The 18828-nt window shown below is 41.7% G+C and overlaps 1 protein-coding gene across 5 annotated transcripts in view; it reads left to right on the top strand.

The window, feature by feature from the left end:
• Window positions 1-18828, top strand: part of NAV2 (neuron navigator 2) — a 203526-nt gene that overhangs the window by 158380 nt on the left and 26318 nt on the right. For 4 of the 5 annotated variants that reach the window (XM_063158172.1, XM_063158175.1, XM_063158174.1 and 1 more), the window contains 6 exons: window positions 2631-3098; window positions 4086-4151; window positions 5366-5410; window positions 7876-8036; window positions 10376-10564; window positions 17234-17286. In XM_063158172.1, the coding sequence (XP_063014242.1) occupies window positions 2631-3098; window positions 4086-4151; window positions 5366-5410; window positions 7876-8036; window positions 10376-10564; window positions 17234-17286 (982 nt within the window). The remainder of the gene's footprint in view (window positions 1-2630; window positions 3099-4085; window positions 4152-5365; window positions 5411-7875; window positions 8037-10375; window positions 10565-17233; window positions 17287-18828) is intronic. The other variant, XM_063158176.1, reaches the window with a different exon arrangement.

The following is an 18828-nucleotide window of genomic DNA, read 5'->3' as shown; positions in this document are numbered from 1 at the left end:
CCATATTACCCATACAGTTATGCTCCATCATCCTGCTTCCAGTGATGTGAGAAAGCCCCATTCCATCTGAAGCACCAGTGCAAGCATAATGGCTGTGATGGCAGCTTAGGCTGATGCTTTGAACTGTTTTTAGATGGGTGGTTTTATTTGAAGAGTCTGTGTGAGGATAATTGAAGATACTTTATTTTGTACCTGGTTAACAATAGATAAGCCGTGTACTTTGGAACATGTAATTTTCATCAGTGGCTAGTTCAAAACTCCAGTAGGCCTTTCACTTCTGTAGGATACACAATGAGAAATGCAGATTTTCAGTGTTTTCAGTGATTTCAGTGTGCCTCAGGCACACTGGTGGGAATGTGATTGGGAACTTTTTATTACTGAGAAGCTGCATTGCTGGCTGTGTAATTGAAATGCTACATTAGAAATACACGAAACTTCAAAGAGCAGACACTGAGGCTCGATTTAACTATTCCCTCATTTGATTTACAATTTCACACTTGAATTTTCACCAGCCTGTCAAAGTTGTCATGTGTTGAAATATATCAGAGTTGAATTGGGCCTCGTCTGCTTATTACTGATTTCTAAGATGACAGTAAAGAAGATTTTGAGCTTAATTTTTGTAGTTGAGTTGCAGACATTGTTTTTTGCATATTTCCTCTTGGCCCTGTATTTTTTTTGGTGCTACACAGTGAATTAGTACCCATACCTTTGTAATGGTACAGACTTACCTATAAGTTCGCAAATATATGTAACTTCCATGTTGTCGTAAACAGGGGGTAGCTTAAAAGCAGCCTATAAACAGTTGTGTGGGTGTTTGGGGTTTTTTAAGCTCTGGGATGCTTTCTTTAGGAATGGCTTCCCCAGTGCAGCTGAAGAGGATGTACGCTCTGGCACAGGAATACCTTGGGGAATGCACTGAGCTGGTGTAGCTGCTGAGTGCCATGGAATCATGGACTGGTTTGGGTCAGAAGGGACCCTGAAAATCATTTTATTCTGATTCCCCTGCCATGGGCAGAGAGTCCTTCCACTGTCCCAGCTGGTTCAAAGCCCCACCCAGCCTGGCTTTGAGCACTTCCAGGGATCCAGGGGCAGCCACAGCTTCCCTGGGCAGCCTGTGCCAGGACCTGCCACCCTCACAGGGAAGGATGTCTTCCTTATGTCTGATCTGAACCTGCCCTCTCAGTTGGAAATGTTGTCCAGGTGCCCTGTGGCGAGTACGTACCTGCCCAGCCCAGGTGTGTTTCATGCACTGGAGCTGCAGGAAGCACCTGTGCAGCCTGGGCACTGCAGCTGGGCCATGCACAGCATCATTCCACCCCTGCTGACCGAAGCTGGGCCCTAGCAAGCCTTCCTCCTGCTGCTGCCTAAAACTCCCATAAGGCAGCCTCTTGACTACTTAAACCCAAAAATAAGTATTTGGAGAGGAAGGGAAGCAGATCAGCTTCTCCTCCCGAGCTCTGGGGATGAGAAGCAACATCAGCTTGATGGTTTCACAGCTCCTATGTGTCCACTCTTGCCTCTCCCTGCTATAGCTGGGCAGCAGGAGCTTTTTCTTTTAAAATGTGGGCTTGCTCCAGGTGCTGCAGGTGCCCAGCTCTAACACAGCCTGTGTTCCTGGGAAGTGATGGACAAAGTGACTTAGTGTCCAGGTGTCCAACAACCTGGGCATGCTCCAAAGCAGAGAAAGTCCTGCCTGGTGTGTGCCCACCCCTAAGTCTTCAAGAACACTTGTATGTAGGTGCTGTAGTCCTCTATTCTGAAAGGTTTAATCCACAGTGAATGATAAAATACAGGAGCCAAGAGGCAGAAACAAAAGCAGTGTTTTGGGGTGGGTGTTTGAAGCTGGAGTGGAAGATACACTTCTTTCCTAATTCTGAAGATCAGTTTTGGAATGATTGATAATTTAGTCTGAAGCATGTTTACTACTGAAGCACTTGGGCACTTCTGAGAGGTTTCCCATTGACTGTTTTTGAGGGCACTGGGGTCTTTCCTTCCTTGGCATGAGCTGCATCACAGGCAGCAGTGTTGCTGTGGTCAACCTCCTCCATCCCCTCCCTCCTCCACTTCTGGAACTCACCTAGCTTTTTACTAGCCCATTCCAGGTGCCAAAAAGCAGGTAACATCACATTCTCCACCAAAAAATACTGTTCCCAGCCAGCTTGGCTCATGGAATGAAGCAAGCCTACATTTGGTATGAGTACAGTGTTGCATCCCAGCAAAAGCTGCTTTTGTGAGGAGCATTTGGTGATTTGTGCAGAATTTACCTGGTCAGCAAGCTTCCAATCTCTAGTATTCCATACATCAGATTGTTTCTCTGGTGCCCTTTTTCCTTAAGGAGCAGAAGAGGATGTGGTTGTATGTCAGTTCTGTGAAGCTGTATTTTAGCTTTGTGGAAGTATTGGTTGATTCAAAGGTGACACACCTGAGATAGGTTTGGTGCTGTTGTAATTGCCTCTGGGCTCCATTGAAAGGGACAGTGAACACAAGGAGATTATCAATGTAGAGTTGCATATGTGCAATCTAGGATCATGTATTCAATACTGGTTTCCTGAAGCTAAGATGAAATAGAAGATATCCTTGTGCTTACTGTTCCATTTTACGTATTTTTCGTGCTGTCTTCTTTTTTACAGACTTTTTGGTGGCAAGCCTGGTAAACAAGTTCCCATCACAACAGCTGAAAATATGAAAAACTCAGTAGTCATCTCCAACCCTCATGCTACCATGAGCCAGCAGGGTAACCTTGACTCCCCATCTGGCAGTGGTGTGCTGAGCAGTGGGGGCAGCAGTCCCCTCTATAGTAAAAACACAGATCTCAACCAGTCTCCACTGGCTTCCAGCCCCAGCTCTGCCCACTCGGCTCCTTCCAACAGCTTGACATGGGGTACCAACGCCAGCAGCTCCTCTGCAGTTAGCAAGGATGGCCTTGGGTACCAGTCTGTCAGCAGCCTTCACACCAGCTGCGAGTCCATAGACATCTCCCTGAGCAGCGGAGGTGGGCTGAGCCACAACTCCTCCAGTGGCTTGATTCCAGCCTCCAAGGATGATTCTCTGACTCCCTTCGTCAGAACCAACAGCATTAAGACCACGCTATCTGAAAGGTTGGTGGGTTTTTCTCTTCTTTCCATGTGTTTGTGTCTCGAGTGGGAATGAAGTCCTGGCAGCAGTAGCCAGTGCTGCAGATACAGATCAGGTAATGCCTCTTAGCAGACAGTGCAGGTAGCTCCAGGACTAGAACATACAGATAAGTTATTCCCAGAAAGGAGCCCAGTTCAAAGCAGGAGGATGGGTTCAGAACAGGTTTTTATTTTGCTGTCGCAGCCAATGTGACAACTTTTTTTTGCTACCAGATCCTTTCAAAGATCTACTTTTAATTGAGCAGGTAGTGGTATTTTTAAAAACCTTCCAGTTTTGATTTGAAAAGTCAACTGTTTCCTGTTAAACCTTTTGATTGTAGAATTTGATGACTTTGAAACTGGGGGTGATGCTCAAAAGACAAGTCCCCATCTCCGTAGTCACTTGATCCCTTCTCATCCTCTCCCTGCTGTCTTGTCCTATCTCCAGTTGTTCACTGCAGTATTTCAGTACAAGCATTCATGTGAATGCTTAGTGAATCCCATTGGAAGCTGGATCCACGTGAAGAACAATCAGCTGGATTGTATTTCAGACTGATCAGTTCCCCAGCTCTGTGCACAATGAGGTTCACTGGTACCTGTGTGGGCACAGGGTGGGACCTGGGAGGAGGCTGAGCAGGAAGGAGGGAACAGGGCTTTTCCAGTATCCGAGCTGGATCGGTGCCACACTGAGCTGGCACTGGGGTGAGCTCTGCAGGTCTCCGAGAGACCTCTTGTAGAAAGTAGAACCCTTCCAAGCCCTGGAAATCAGCTGTGTCCTGGTGTGTAGTGATGAGTTCAGGTAGCAAGATTTTTGTATCTGCATCTCAATGGAGAAAATTGCACCAGAATGTAATGTTCTGACAGTTTGGGGTTCTGTTTGTGTTTTATTATAATTCCTTTTTGTTGCTTCATCTTTTCATTCTAATACTCCTTCTTCTCTTGTTTTCTGTCTTGTTGGACTGCTCTTTCTAGCCCTCTTTCCTCCCCTGCTGCTAGCCCCAAATTCTGCCGAAATACTTTGCCCAGGAGACAGGACAGGTAATGCTGTCTCAGGACAGGAGTATGCTCAAGGCTGCAGGTTTTGTTGCCCATCTCAGTGAAGCAAATTGTTTTGTGCCAGACTGTGCTCAGTTCAGTGCTCTGTTGTGTTCATCATCCAGGTGTGAACTGACACAAAGACATGCCAGTGAGAGTCCCTGCAAACACCCATCTCCCCACCCAGATCAATCTGGAGAGTAGCATACAGCACAGTTGGCATGTTTCTGGTGTTGCTCTCATTTCTGGGATGCCCTTTGGTTTGGGGGGCTATTTTTAACCCACCCTTCATATCTTTGCCAAAGGCAATTTGGAAGTCAAGCCCTTTTTTTTTTTTCCCTACGAATCTAAACTCTCACTAGCATTTCAGCATTCCTCTGGCATGCTGCTTTTCCCACTGCCTTTCTGGCCTGTCCCTTTTGTTGTGAAGTCCCTGTGTCATTCAGTGTTGTCAGTCTCTTACTGCAGCTTGGCTCATGAGTGTTTTCCAAGTACTTTGGTACTTCACAGTCGTCCTTGTACAAATGAATGTTAAAGTTAGGAAAAGATGACACAAATCTAAACATTCAAGCTCACTTTTTCTCACTGATGTAATTTTTATCCCAGTCCCGTACTGTAACTTAGCTATAAGGGTTGTCATTTAATTAATTTACTTAACCACAGGGGTATTTTCTTTAAAAACAAATTAACAGGCTCTGCTTGTCAGTTGTAAAAACATAAACTGAAATAGTTGAGTTTTGGGCAACTGATCGGTCCATTTTACTTTGCTAATGGAACTTAGACTAAGATTTGGAAATTTTAACAGTCTGGGCTCAATACCTCTTTACAGCAATTAGGTGCATTCCCTAAAGGGTGTCTGCTGAAAGAAATGATGGGAAGGTGGGTTGGACTAGAATATTCCCATGAGGTTTTACCAATAGCCTGCTGAAAAGTGTATTTTTAGGCACCCATTTGATGTTTAGAGAGCCATTTTTGTTCATTGTGGGTAGGAGAAACAGTGAAGTGAGGTTGTGAAGAGATGTGGTTCCTTGGCATGGTAGCAGCTGCATGTTTGTGCAAACTCCACCTGGTGAGGAGGTCTGTGCATGTTCCTGCAGGGAGGCCCCAGCGCCTTTTCCTCTGAAAAGGTGATGCAGATGTTTGTGCGTCCTTCGTCCTGATCTGACTCCTTCCCTTTTGTTCTTCTCTGAAGTTCTTTTCTTTTAACTTTTCTGCAGCGACCCACACCTTGATAGGAACACTTTGCCTAAGAAGGGACTCAGGTATTGGTGTTTCCACGTGGTTTAACATCTTCTGTGGTGGCTTTGGAGTTTGCTTTGTGTTTCTGTTGTGGCTGCTGGTGATGGTCGCAGTTTGCAAGAGGTGGCAACAATACTCTTCCTTTCTTCTTCCTTTCTTCTTCCTTTCTTCTTCCTTTTTCTTCCTTTTTCTTCCTTTCTTCTTCCTTTCTTCTTCCTTTCTGCTTCCTTTTTTCTTCCTTTTTTCTTTTTTCTTCGTTTCTTCTTCCGTTTCTTCTTCCTTTTTTTCTTCCTTTCCTTTTCTTCTTCCTTTTCTTCTTCCTTTTCTTCTTCCCTTTTTCTTCCTTTTTTTTTTCCTTTTTCTCTTCCTTTTTTTCTTCTTTCTTTCCTGCTTTCTTTCAATCCTCAAAGAAGGCCGTTGACAGCTGAGCTTTTTTCATCCAGTGTCCTCACTGCTTGAGCAAGAACTGTGACTTTTGCTGGCTTAATTGCTGAAAAGCATCTCGAACCATCCCTGGGCTTGATTTAAAAATATTAATATTTCTGTGCCTATTACATGGAGTGACCTGAAATAGTTTTTTAACCTTGGGAACCTTGGTGTTGTGATAAATAGAAAAGATTTACAAGATCACGCCAAACCTTTCAGGATGAAATTGGACATTAATTTTTTTTTTTAATTGCATCATAATACCTTAATCTGTGTTTTATAATCTATATTCTATTTAATCTCTACCTTATTCTCTACTCGCATAAAAAATAACAAAAAAATCATCAAATAAACTTTCAGCTGTTATCTTCTCACATGTTTTGTACATCTGTGAGGTAGTGATTTTTATACCATTTTTTTTCCCCATTGATACAAGCAATTCTAGCCAGAATTACTATTAGCTATGTTAATTAAATGTTTTGCATGTTAGAGAATTTACAGTAGGTATCTCTGACAATTTAGGAAATTCAGTTTCTGAATTGCTTAATGCAGTGTTTGGGATCACTGCCTTGAAACTGCAGCTGTGATTTTTTCTGTGCTGTGCATCTTGTTCTTCAGAGCAGCCTTGTCCCATGAAGCTGAGTACTAAAGGCCTTTCTTAAAATGGCAATTTGTTTTAATGTTTCTATGGTCCTCTATGTCTCTAATAAATACTCTTTTCTAAGACCAACACATTTGAGTGCTGAAGAGGTAGGTATTAATGCTGACATTAAAAATAAATCTGTAGTGTGTTAAGGTAACATGACTGTTTAAAGCCCCTTTCTAAATAAACTCATTTATATGCAAAGTTTAAGAGATGCAGATTGTCAGGGATTGCTGCTGAAGTGTTGAGGCATAAGCAGAAGAATGAGTGTATTTTTTTAAAGCAGATTGGCTTTTAAAATTATTGCAGTGTTCCCATTGATTTAAAATAGTCTTAATAAGTGATATCTTACTGTAGGGCTTTTACTTGAAGGGAATCAAATTAATTAAATAGATAATATTAGCAAATAATAGGCTCTACGTTTTTGGAAGGAGATCTAGCAACTCATGAATACTTGTCCAAAGGCAATTCGTAGCCCAAGACAGACACTGAATTCCATCAGCAGAGAGTGTGACAGACACTGAATTCCATCAGCAGAGAGTGTTTCCATGAGGCTCTGACTGTTGGTACCTGTGCCCTATCACGTAGCCCACAGAACACCTGTCTTGACACACCTATTTTTCACACATAGGCACAAGAAATGAAACCTAAGCTAAAGCCAGGGTTTTGTTTTTTTTTGCCACTGATGCTGGCATAGAATGTGTTTCTGCTATTTTCATTGCCTTCAGAAAAGGCTAAACACAGCCTCCTTTATGATGTTTCATTGCTGTTGGTTTTGAACTAAATGGGATGCACCTCCACAGGCCTTATATGGATGTCTCTGCAATATGAAATATTGGGTCACAGCTTGTTAAAAAATCCTGATAATGGCTTTGTTGGTTTGAATTTGGTCATAATATCACAAAAAGTCAGCTAAGGTTATTGATGTACCTGAGTATTTAAATAGTGTTAGAGTTTTGACATAACTTAGGGAAAGGTTTTCCAAGTTACAGTTTTATTTTTAAATCATATGATGTAGCACACACTACCTTTTATCCTACTGTGCTACACAGCACAACTTCTACCTGTAACTTTTGGCTCACTCTGGTTTGGTTACACCTGAAGCCATAGGAAAGGAGTTAGGGTCTTTTCCCCCCCAAACAGAGGCAAAATGAATTAGGAACATATTGGAAGAGCTTGGAGCAGCTCCTTAATTCAGAATTCTAATTAGTTTAGATTATTTAATCCTTTAATTTCATATGAGGATTCTTCCCTTTTTCTTTCTCTCTCTCTCCCACCCCAAGCCTTGTGACATTTCATGGTTGGGTTTTTTTTGTTTGTTTTTTTTTTTTTGTTTGTTTGGTTTTTTTTGTTTTTTTTAAACAAAAAAGTCAAATAAATATCAAAGTTCATGGTGAAAAAACCTGTTTGTTTTTGCAGGTATACTCCATCCTCCCAGCTCCGTAGTCAAGAGGATGCCAAGGAATGGCTCCGGTCCCATTCAGCAGGAGGACTGCAGGATACTGCTGCCAATTCTCCATTTTCATCTGGATCCAGCATAACATCACCCTCTGGAACCAGATTTAACTTCTCGCAGCTTGGTGAATAATTATCTGTTTGAATAATCACAGCAGTGCATTGTGTGTCCTGAGAACAGCATGTTGCACAAGATAATTTCCTTTCAGCAGCTCCCACATTGCACCTGAGGAGGCACTCTCACTGAAATGAGTGTGACTAATTAACATTGTTATCTCCTGTGCCCAAAGGTTCCATTCTTGCAGTAACTTGGATTCTCTGGGACTAATCAGGTTCCGTAATATAAATTGTGAGCTTTATAAACTGTTCAGTAGAGCTGTTGTTGGTATCACACATTGGGGTGCTTAGAGCACATATGATGTTGCCTGCAGATGTTGCAACATCTATAATTCTGTAAAATCCAAGCATTTTACTTACTGTGTGTGCCAATCTCATCAGTTTGGTATTTTGTCTTTGTCTTTTTCAAGTGGCTCATTGGAAAATTGCAGAAAGCTCAATCAAGCAATCTATAAAAGTCAGGGGAGTTTCAAGTCAGAAAAAATGCCATTCCTTCACTTAATTTCTTTGATAAACACATTTTAAATTAAGGAAACAATAAATGCTGATTGGCAGGATCCATGAAGCATTGCAGGTTCTAGCTGACTGTATCAGCAGTTGAAATAACCTGATTTAAAGTGCTAGTGGTACTCCTCTCTGTTGGGCTGCTTAAATATGACTTCATTGCTTTGCAGTTTCTTCAGGTTTGTAAATTTCATCTCGAAGTGACATCTGGAAAAAAATTACCAGTTTGGTTATGACTTTCAAAAGCCCCTCCATAATAATTAATATTATTGTTTAACATAAATTTATTATTGTTTATAGTAACTAATTTATAGACAATAATTATGTGCAAAATAGTTAAGCTTGCACTTGTGAACTTCTTGTGGGAATTTGGAGCAGATTGCACAGTCACTTATTTCTAGTGTAGTTTTGAGTTGCAGTAATGACATTCTAGAGCCTTTCCTTGAGTGTTCTGGAAAGAAGCACATTGAATAAGTGGCTTTAAATAAACTGACACTTAGCAAAATTTCAGCTGAATATACACACAGCATGACTGCATTTCCAACAGCTAGCAAACTGTCAGGAAAGTTCATGAAATTTTAAAAAAATAACCAAAAAGTGTTGTCAAAAGCCCAGAAACTTAACTCTTTATGTACAGTGTTGGAGATTATTTATATTAGCTTCAGAAGCTCTTTGGCCACAAACTGCAATGAACACCCAAAAAAAAAAGAAAGTATGTTTTTCTGTGTTTTTAAGATGAGAGCTTAGAGATAGTGGATTAAGAAAGGTCATTGGATTTAATTTAAGAGCAAATGATGATATGAAATTCAAGCACCTGTGAACTGAATTATCCTGTTTTCTACAATAGTCTGTATCAGTTGATTGTATCAGAAATGTGAGATTGCAGTACTTTTGTACTCTAAACACTGACTGGAAGAATATTGGCTTTTAAGGCAAAATTAGTATTTTACAGTTCTCAGGACATCATAGCTGAAAGTTCTGAACTGTACAGCTGAACTGTACAAGCTCTTTATATTTTTGACTAAAATACATAGAAAAATGTCATTTTCTTAGAACCTGAAGGCTTTGAAGAAGGTAAGTCCTGCTCTATATAGACAAAATACTACAATTTTTGAGGAAGAACAGTTCCAAATTAAATTATGAATTAATTAATTAATTAACTAATGAATGAATTGATTAATTAACTAATTAATGAATTAGTTAACGACAAGAAAATTTCCTTTCATTCTTCCATGCCTGGGAGGTGTTAGTGAGGTGACTCAGCTTGTTTGTGGAATTATGGACACATGGACATTATGGACACACAGACAGTGTTTAAAATGACCTTATTTGACTTGAGTTTTCACATGCATTGGCCTAGTTTGCACACCCCTTACTTGAAAACCAATGAAGCTTGGAGAAGACAATATCAAAAATTTGTGTCTTAAAGTGAAGGGCAGGGCAGGAAGAACCTTTGCTGGGGGAGGATGACAGAAGGAGAGCAGGAAAGGCCATGTTTGTGGCACTAAGGGTGTGTGTGGTGTTTGTGAGCGTCCCCAGGACGAGGGAAGAGATGAGAATTCAACTCGCATGTTCTCAGAAGGCTGATTTATCCTTTCCCTTTCCCTTTTCTTTTCCTCCTTCTCCTTTCCTCCCCTTCCCTCTTTCCTCTCCTCTCCCCCTGATGAAATCCTTTCTTCTATTCTTTTAGCATAGGTTCAATATATCGTTCTCTTTTAATATAATCCATATCATAAAACAATAGAGCCAGCCTTCTGAAGCACGGAGTGCAGATCCTCGTCCCTGCCCTGTGGGGGCTGCAGCAGAGCAGCCCAGCAGTGCGTGTTTGTTGGTTGCCTTGCAGCGAGCCCCACGAGCGCGGCGCAGCTGAGCCTGTCCAACCCCAGCATGCTGCGCACGCACAGCCTGTCCAACGCCGACGGCCCCTACGAGCCCTACGGCGACACGCGCCTGCGCAACAGCTCCGTGTCCCTGGACGACAAGAGCCGCACCATGAGCCGCTCCGGCTCCTTCCGCGACGGCTTCGAGGAGGGTCAGTATGGGGGCCGGCCTTGGCTGCTCCTGCCTGTGCGGGGGCGCGGCTCAGGCGCTACAGACGCTGTTACGTGTTCGCTCTCGGGTGTTTAGTGTGTCTTGTCTGTGGTACAAGTCAGTGTCAGGACCCAGGACATTCCTCTGGGTGATTCGAGACCCTGGCAAAGAGCTCAAAAGCCTTGGCACGGAGTCACAAACACCTGTGCCTTCCGTTTTAGCCCATGGAGAAAATTGCCAACTTTGTGTGAGGAGTTACAAGCCACAGGAGTGTGAGTAGAATGATAGTGAATTTGTCACAGGGTGAAAAAGTAGAATTTTGGGGATTTAGAGTGGGGGTTCGAGAGGCAAGATGGAGCAATCTGGGCGTGTCCTGTCTTTCTTCTTCTTTTCCTCCATCTTCTGCTGTGATGCTGACACTTCTGGATTGGTTTAGAGTAGAGACAGACTGTCTGACACAGGTGATAGATATTGGAAAATGATTGTAAATAAAGTACAGGTAGTTCTTAGTATAAAAAGCCAACACCACCCCAAGGGCAGGGACTGTGCCACTGATTAACCTGCTGGACAGATCTCAGCAGGTCAGAGAAGGAATGGAATAGACAAAAGCAAATAAACAGCCTTGAAAAACAAAACAAACTAATCTCGACTTTTTCAGTCGCAAGGCTAAGAAAAAAAAGACTTTGTAATACCTTGGGGTCATCTCAACCACAGAAACCCAAAAGCTGTGAGTTTTGCAGTGTTCTTCTAACAAGCTACCAAATGGCTGTGTTTCTATACAAGGTCTTTTTAGGCTGAACTATCCAATTAAGAAATGACACCTAAAGTATTTTCACTTTTAGCCCAGTAACTAATCACTCAAAGTCTGCAATGTGGACTTTTCTGTGCAATTGCAAAATATCCCCAAACTCAGGAAGAGGAAGGAATAAGAAGGTAAAGAAGAAGGACCAGCCTGTGCCCTAAAACTTCCATCTTATTTTATATATATATTACTATATTCTGTAACCCCAAACTCTACATTTTCTGACTCTATAATGTTACACACTTCTGACTCTATAATGTTACACCTGTAATCCCAGTGCTATCAACCAATTTTGGAAGCCTTTTCCATGGCCTCAGGTCAAATACAGTGCTCTCCTGGGAGTCAGAGTCTGTCAGCACAGAAAGTCTAAAATTCTCAGTGTGCAGGACTGCCAGCACAGAGGATGGCCTTTGCACGCGCTCTGGGCACTTCTGTGTTCAAACACAGCTTTCTCAGTGTGGAGCTCTCAGTGCTGGCTGGAACCATAGTCCTGTTCGTGGCTGTTCTGGTTGTAGAATCAGTGTGTTGGGAGAGACCCACTGGGATCATCAAATGCAACTCCTGGCCCTGCCCAGGGCACCCCAACAATCACCCCATGTGCCTGAGAGCATTGTCCAAGCACTCCTCAAGCTCTGCCAGCCTTGCTGCTGTGGTTGCTTCCCTGGGGAGCCTGTTCAGTGCCCAGAGCCCTTTCCTGATACCCACCCTGAACCTCCTCTGACACAGCTTCAGGCCATTCCCCGGGGTCCTGTCACTGGTCACAGAGACAGATGTGAATGATGACAGACAGAATGATGTTTATGCAGTGATTGTGTTGGTCAGACACAGGAAATAAGTGTTGTACCTAGACCTTGGCTGTTCTAGAAATGGCTTAAACATATCCTGTGCTTCATTTTTTGTGCTCTCAGAACGACTATTTCAAGCTTAGAGTCAGCACATCAGTGTTTCTTCAGCAGGGATATTCTGAACTTGCACTGCCACATTTCTGCTTACAGTATAGATAAGTGATATCAGTTGGACTGTTTCTATCCCAGTAATTTTTCCAGTATTTAAACTGTACTCAAACAGTCTTTGCTTTTCATTTCTGCTGAATGTCCTGGTTTGATACAACAGATATTCCAAAGGGGATTGAGTAGTTCTTTGAAACATCCAGGCTTGTCTATTTAGTGCTTCATCATCTTTTCAAATATGTAACCACACCTGATAAAAAGAACCCATGTAAGTGTAATAAGAAAAAGCATTTACCTAGAAATGAATATTTAGTTTGGTTGCTCCTGATCAGGCATCCTTGTAGCTGTAGGAGGAGCAGCTGTGAGCACACATTAAAATCCTCAAGCATTGCACTTTGAGAAGTCAAGCATGGAGGGGCTCATAGGAAACATTTTCAGTGTTAACTCTTTGAGTCCTAAATCTCCTTGCTGGCAAGGGTTGGGAGGAGCTTAGTTGTACTTCACAGGCCACACAAGCCTTTGATGGCTCTTTCCTTCTGGAGACCTGCACTTAGCACTGTTAGTACCAGTGCCCCGTAGTTGTTGCTCCCCAGGAACCAGACCTGCATGGGAGCCACACTTCAGTGCTTGCAGAAACCTTGGAGAGCTGCAAAGGGCCTGCCTGGACATTCTGGTTATCCCAGCATGGCTTTTTGCCATTGGAGAAGGTAGAAAATAGGTATTGGATATGTCTCTGGAAAGATTAATTAATTAATTGGTTATTGAATTTAGTCAGTCTAACGTCAGTACATTTTGTTGTATTTTAGAGGTCTGTGGCTAAGGATTTTTATTAGGGGTTGAAAATTATTAGAATAATGCCACAGGGCTAAAAGCTGGGTCATTGCAGGAATTAACCCTTGTTTGCTGTCAGAAAGCTGAATGTTCATGAACAGTCAAAGGCTGCCAGATGCTCAGTCAGTCAGTATAATCTGGGAAGGAATTTGAGTCTCTGTGTCTGTGTTACACTTCAGTAATTTACCAGAAGGGCTACTGCAGCAAAATTTACTTGGGTTTTATTGAAGACATCCTCCAAAAAATTGTAGCCTTGGTCTTTTAACTGTGCTCAAGATTGCAGCAAGTCCATTTTGGCACATTGGAGGTTAAACTCTCTCTTGTAGTTCAGAAATTCTTGTCCAGCAGAGAGCCTGATTTGGATAAACATTTAATAAGTATTGCATGTTTGAAGATGAACCATTAAAAAAACAAAGAAGAGAAGGAAAATCTGAAAAGACTTAGGTGAAATGTTCTATGAAGGGCTTTTTATTCATTTGAAAAAAGTAATAAAAAGGAAGTCCAAGAAATATCCACTAAGTTATGGACTTGAAAGTGGTTGGAAAATACCACTTTTATACCTGAGGGTGAAATCTGACCCTACAGGGGACATGCTGAAGATCCCTTTCAGATTTTCCTCAATTTTTCACACCTAAAACTATAATAATATTTTACCATATGGGTTGAATGTTTAAGTGTAGTCTCTGTATTTTTGTCTTCAGGAAAAAGGTCTTCCATCACCTGCTTACCAACTCCTGCTTATTTCTCAGGGTCTCAGTGGCTAAGTGTTTCTGAATATAGCAGAGGTTTGCCTTCACCTTGAGAGAATAGATTTAAAAGTATTATAGAAATTTAAATCTGTGGTTAATGAACAAATTGATTTTATACAATCATCCAGTGTCAACGAAGCAAATCCAGGTCTTAAATGAAGCTTACCAACCTACTTCTTAATTATTTCCTAGCACACAGTATTACAAGGCATTTGTTTCTCGTTAACCTCCAAGCAGGGCCAGGGTTTATTCTTTAAAGCCTTTTCTCCTCTTGTCTCTGGGTATGAAGAGCAGTCATGTTCTCTCACAGCACAGCAGGTAGGTGAGAGGTTGGTCAGCCTTGCAGTAACTCCTGTGGCAGACAGGGCCAGCAGGAGCAGCCTCCAAACTCGCCAGGACTCCCTGGGGAAAAAGCACAGCACAAAAACTTGAGTGCTCTCCTGGCTCTCCAGTTTCCCCACTCTTCCCCAGGAGCTGGGCTGCCACTGGCTCCACCCTGAGAGAAAAAAAGTGAAAATCTTTATCGTTGGAATATAAATTGTTATTCCTTTTTGTGCTACTGACTGCACCACCAGTTTTTCTTTCTGCTCTCTGGGCTAGAGCCTTTCTTTTCTAGCATTAAAAATGATAACATGCTTGCCTGTGCATTTACAGTGCTTTAAAATAATAGCTCCAGAGCAATTTGGGTTTGTGGGCTGCATGCAGATGCATGCTGGCTGCAAGAAACAGGAATTGCATCAGGAGCATAACTGCCTTCAGGCTCCTAATTTAATGGCCTTCAAGTAGCCATCTGCAGATCCTGTAAAAAGAAATTGCACAAGTGTATTAACTCCTCAGTTGTCCTTGAAATGAGAACTCAGAAATTCTGTACACAATCAGGTGATGCAGGTGAGTCACCATTCCTGTGTCTGTGTGCTCCTTGGGGACATGGCTCACTGATGGCCTTGGCAGTGCTGGCTTATCTTAGAGGCCTTTTCCAACCCAAATAAATCTATGATTCTCTGTGATGCTGGTGTTTCACAAAGCAGGAGTAGCATTCCCAGAGTTATATGTTCTTTCCCTTTTTTCTTATTTTGCATCTTCTCTCCTGTATTAAAGTCCCAATGTGATCGTAAAAATTGCAGCTGATGCTAACTCTGTGTTGTGTCTGACCAAGTCCATGATAAAGTTTCTGTTTCCTCTCTGGCAGTTGATAGGGCTCTTTTTTTGTTATATCTCTATTAGGAAAAGAATTCGACAAGGAAGAACATAGAGAAGCAGACCAGAAAATAATATTATATTATATTCCCTCTGTGAGTCCATTTGTGTACTTATGCAGGATTGTCTCACTTTGGACTTTCCATCTTGAAAATCTTAAGGGGAAAATGCAAGTAAAGAAAAGTGAGAAGGAGATCTTAAGCACAGAACATCTGTGATATAAAGTTAAAATAGAAGTCTTCAGTGTGGAAAGTGATGGCTGAAGCAATGTGTATTGAATTTTTGTTTGTTATGAAGAGATTGGTCATCCATTCCTTCTGTTAGCACAGTGGCATGGAGGCACTGCAGGAACTGACTAATTCAGTAGCAGGTCTAACACAACTGCAAAGAATTCCATTTCTGAACACAAGAGAATTTTTCATTGCAGACAGAATGTGTCAGTGGGTTCAGTCGCAGGTAAGGGAGTTAATGGTAGACAGGTCACAGCCATAATAATGGTCTGGCTGCAGTTCCCACCCCTGGAATTTCCATCTCTGCTGATTCCCAGAAGGTGCAAAGATGTACCTGGGGAATAATCTCTGTGTATCTGTCTCCTCTTTTCATTCCTTTCAGTAAACATGGGCTGTGCTTGCAGCCAGGGCTGGAGCACACCATCAGACAGAGCCTGCCTCTGACTCACACCGCTTATTTTGTGTTCTTAGTGCAGGATAGTCCTTAATGTGTGACTAGAAAGATCATTTTAATTGAAAATATGATTACCCAGAGAAAGCAAATGGATGTGAGGGGTTTTTTTCACTTTCTTGTGGGTTTTCTAAATTATCTTAAATTCCTTCAGAAGCCAACTTAGACCTTGTTTACTTCTCTTTCCAGTATTGCCTTAGGATATAATGTCAGTGGGAAAGCAGAACCCATTTATTACAAGTGTAGAATTGCTCTAGGTAATTAAAGCAAAATGGCAGCTTTTCTAAGCTTTTTTTTTTTTTTTCTGGAGGACTTAGAAGAAAGAAAAAATTATTTTATGCTATTTCATATGATTTGTGTTCAGTTACCTGAATTTTGAATTAAAGTTGCAGTTCAGTACTATTTGTTTCTAAAAATAAAAATAAGGGAAAAGTAATTTTGCATGTTTCAGTAGCAGAAAGAATAGCTTCAGGTACTTTTTTCAATAATAATAGTAATAGGGAATGAAATGATGCTGTATTTATATGTAAATCCTGATGTAACAGTCATCAGCATGGTAACAACCTTGAGAATCACAGAATAGTTAGGGTTGGAAGGAACCTCTGAAGATCACCTAGTCATCAGTGTATATGTAGGTCCTTTATTGAATTTAAATGCAAAAATTGCTTGAATTTAATCCTTTTCCAGAAAGTTTTGTAGCTGTGTTTTCACTGTTAATTTTTTATGAGAGAACAAACTGCCTTGTTAAAAAAATGTCCTTGCTTTAGAGAAACACCAAGAAACCCTGCAGGGAAGGGGAATGTTGGGCTCATTGATGCACTGGTGCAGCTCCATTAAGTCAGCAGAAGGAAGATACAGCTGCATTTAGGGGAGAATTCACAGCCCCAAAATTAGACAGTTTTTATATCTTGGGTCCTCCACATCTCCTCCTGGAGCTGCACACTGGAGCTGGGTGTTGTGGTTTCCTCAGGACTTTCCCATCTTGGTCTGTTGCTTAAAAATAAAACCAAACAAACCTCAGTCTCACCTAAAAGTGAAGATTAAATACTTAGATTTAATTTTGTAATCCATTTTGTATTTCTTGGGTTTTTTTTAATATTGAGTAAGCCCTTTTGCAAGAATTTTAATATCAACTATCCAGAGAAATATTTATTTCAGAACAGACCTTCATCAAAACTTTTGTAAACTTTCTTGGCCACACCTAATTTTCCCAAAAAAACAAGTATTATGAGAATTTTGAAACAGCTTTACCAAATCCAAGGTTATGGATTGTGTCAGCTGACAATGCATGCTTCAAACCATACATTATTGGTACAATAATATGATTAAGTTTATGATGGATGATGAAATTTGTGAAAGTATTTCTACAGCAGATTGGAGGTTTACAGGGGATGATTTATGATTATTCCACCCTGTGGTTAGTGCACTTGAATTCATTGTGTTTATTTTCTTTCCTTTAGTGCATGGTTCTTCTCTCTCTTTGGTGTCCAGTACATCATCTATTTATTCCACAGTGAGTATAATGAAATAAGTGTATATTTATTCATCAAAATTATTGAATTGGCTGGTCTTGCTGTGCTAGTTTGGCCATTCAGGGAGCAGGAAAAAAGCAGTTTTCATTTGACTCTGTTCTGAATGCTAGCTAGGAAAGGAATGTTTATGTTCTTGGAGATGCCTGTGGATATTTAGCACATCAAACACAGACTTCAATGGCCTAAAAGCAGCCATTGATTTTTTGAGTCTATATTTTATGCCATGCTAAGTAGGTTTTGCTACAAAGCACCTTAGTAGATATGAGGAGATTAGGAGATTTGAACTTTGTTACTTATAGCATCCCAAAATTTGCTGAATAAAGTCATCCCATCCTTATATTAATGATTTACTACTAAAGAAGTTCACTTTTCAGTGCACAAATATTAATAATTCTAAGAAAAGGTAATTTAGTCACTGTCCCAGTAACATTTTCTCCACAAGTATTTATTCATTTTGGTTATCTGATCCTAAAATAAGGCTTGCTGGAGTTTGAAAATAGCAGGGGAGCACTCAGAGCTTCAGGTTCCTGTGCCTGTTGCAATAGTGTGTTTGGATGGGTGTAACTGTCCTGGTGGCTGGGAGTGGGCATGTTTTCTTAGGAACAGTGGAGTGTGTGACTTCCTGCCCCATATTTGTCCTTGGCTGATAACTGTGGTTAGAAACATAGATTTTCTATGTTTCTAACTGTGGTCAGAAAACAGGAACTGCTATGGCCATAGCAGCCACAATTCTGTCATGCTGACCACAGTGGATGCTCAGTACATCCACCTGGCACCCTCACAGCTGCCTGTTTGTCCTCACTTTTTCACTGCCACGGTGCCTTGGCAGCACCCAAGTGGGAGGAAGTTTTAATTTTATTTGTTTTTCACATCACTTTAGAATGCAAAAGTGCCACCTCCTTCCCATGGAGAGCTGAGTGTGGGATGAAGGGAATTGCCCAGCATCAGCCAGGTTCTGTGGGATGAAGGGAATTGCCCAGGATCAGCCAGGTTCTGTGGGATGAAGGGAATTGCCCAGCATCAGCCAGGTTCTGTGGGATGAAGGGAATTGCCCAGCATCAGCCAGGTTCTGTGGGATGAAGGGAATTGCCCAGCATCAGCCAGGTTCTGTGGGATGAAGGGAATTGCCCAGCATCAGCCAGGTTCTGAGGGATGAAGGGAATTGCCCAGCATCAGCCAGGTTCTGTGGGATGAAGGGAATTGCCCAGCATCAGCCAGGTTCTGTGGGATGAAGGGAATTCCCCAGCATCAGCCAGGTTCTGTGGCAGCCCTGGTTCTTCAGAGCCTCGTGCAGTCCCCTGTGGACCGAGCCAGGACTTCACACATCCATGACTGAGATCGCTGGTCAGCAGGCTGAGGTGGAGCCCAAATTCCTTCCTGCAGAAGGAAGTACCTCCAGCAGCCTGTTTTCTTTTTCTTCGAGAGTAAATAAATTAGGAGATGAAATTAGACTGAATATGGATGAGGGAATCCAAAACAGGGAGTTCATATTAGAATTCTTGAAATACAAAAAGATAATTTGC

Source organism: Melospiza melodia, chromosome 6 (genome assembly GCF_035770615.1).
Source record: "Melospiza melodia melodia isolate bMelMel2 chromosome 6, bMelMel2.pri, whole genome shotgun sequence".
NCBI lineage: Eukaryota > Metazoa > Chordata > Aves > Passeriformes > Passerellidae > Melospiza > Melospiza melodia.
Note: the sequence above shows the minus strand (reverse complement) of the source record. Positions and strands in the feature narration are given on the sequence as shown.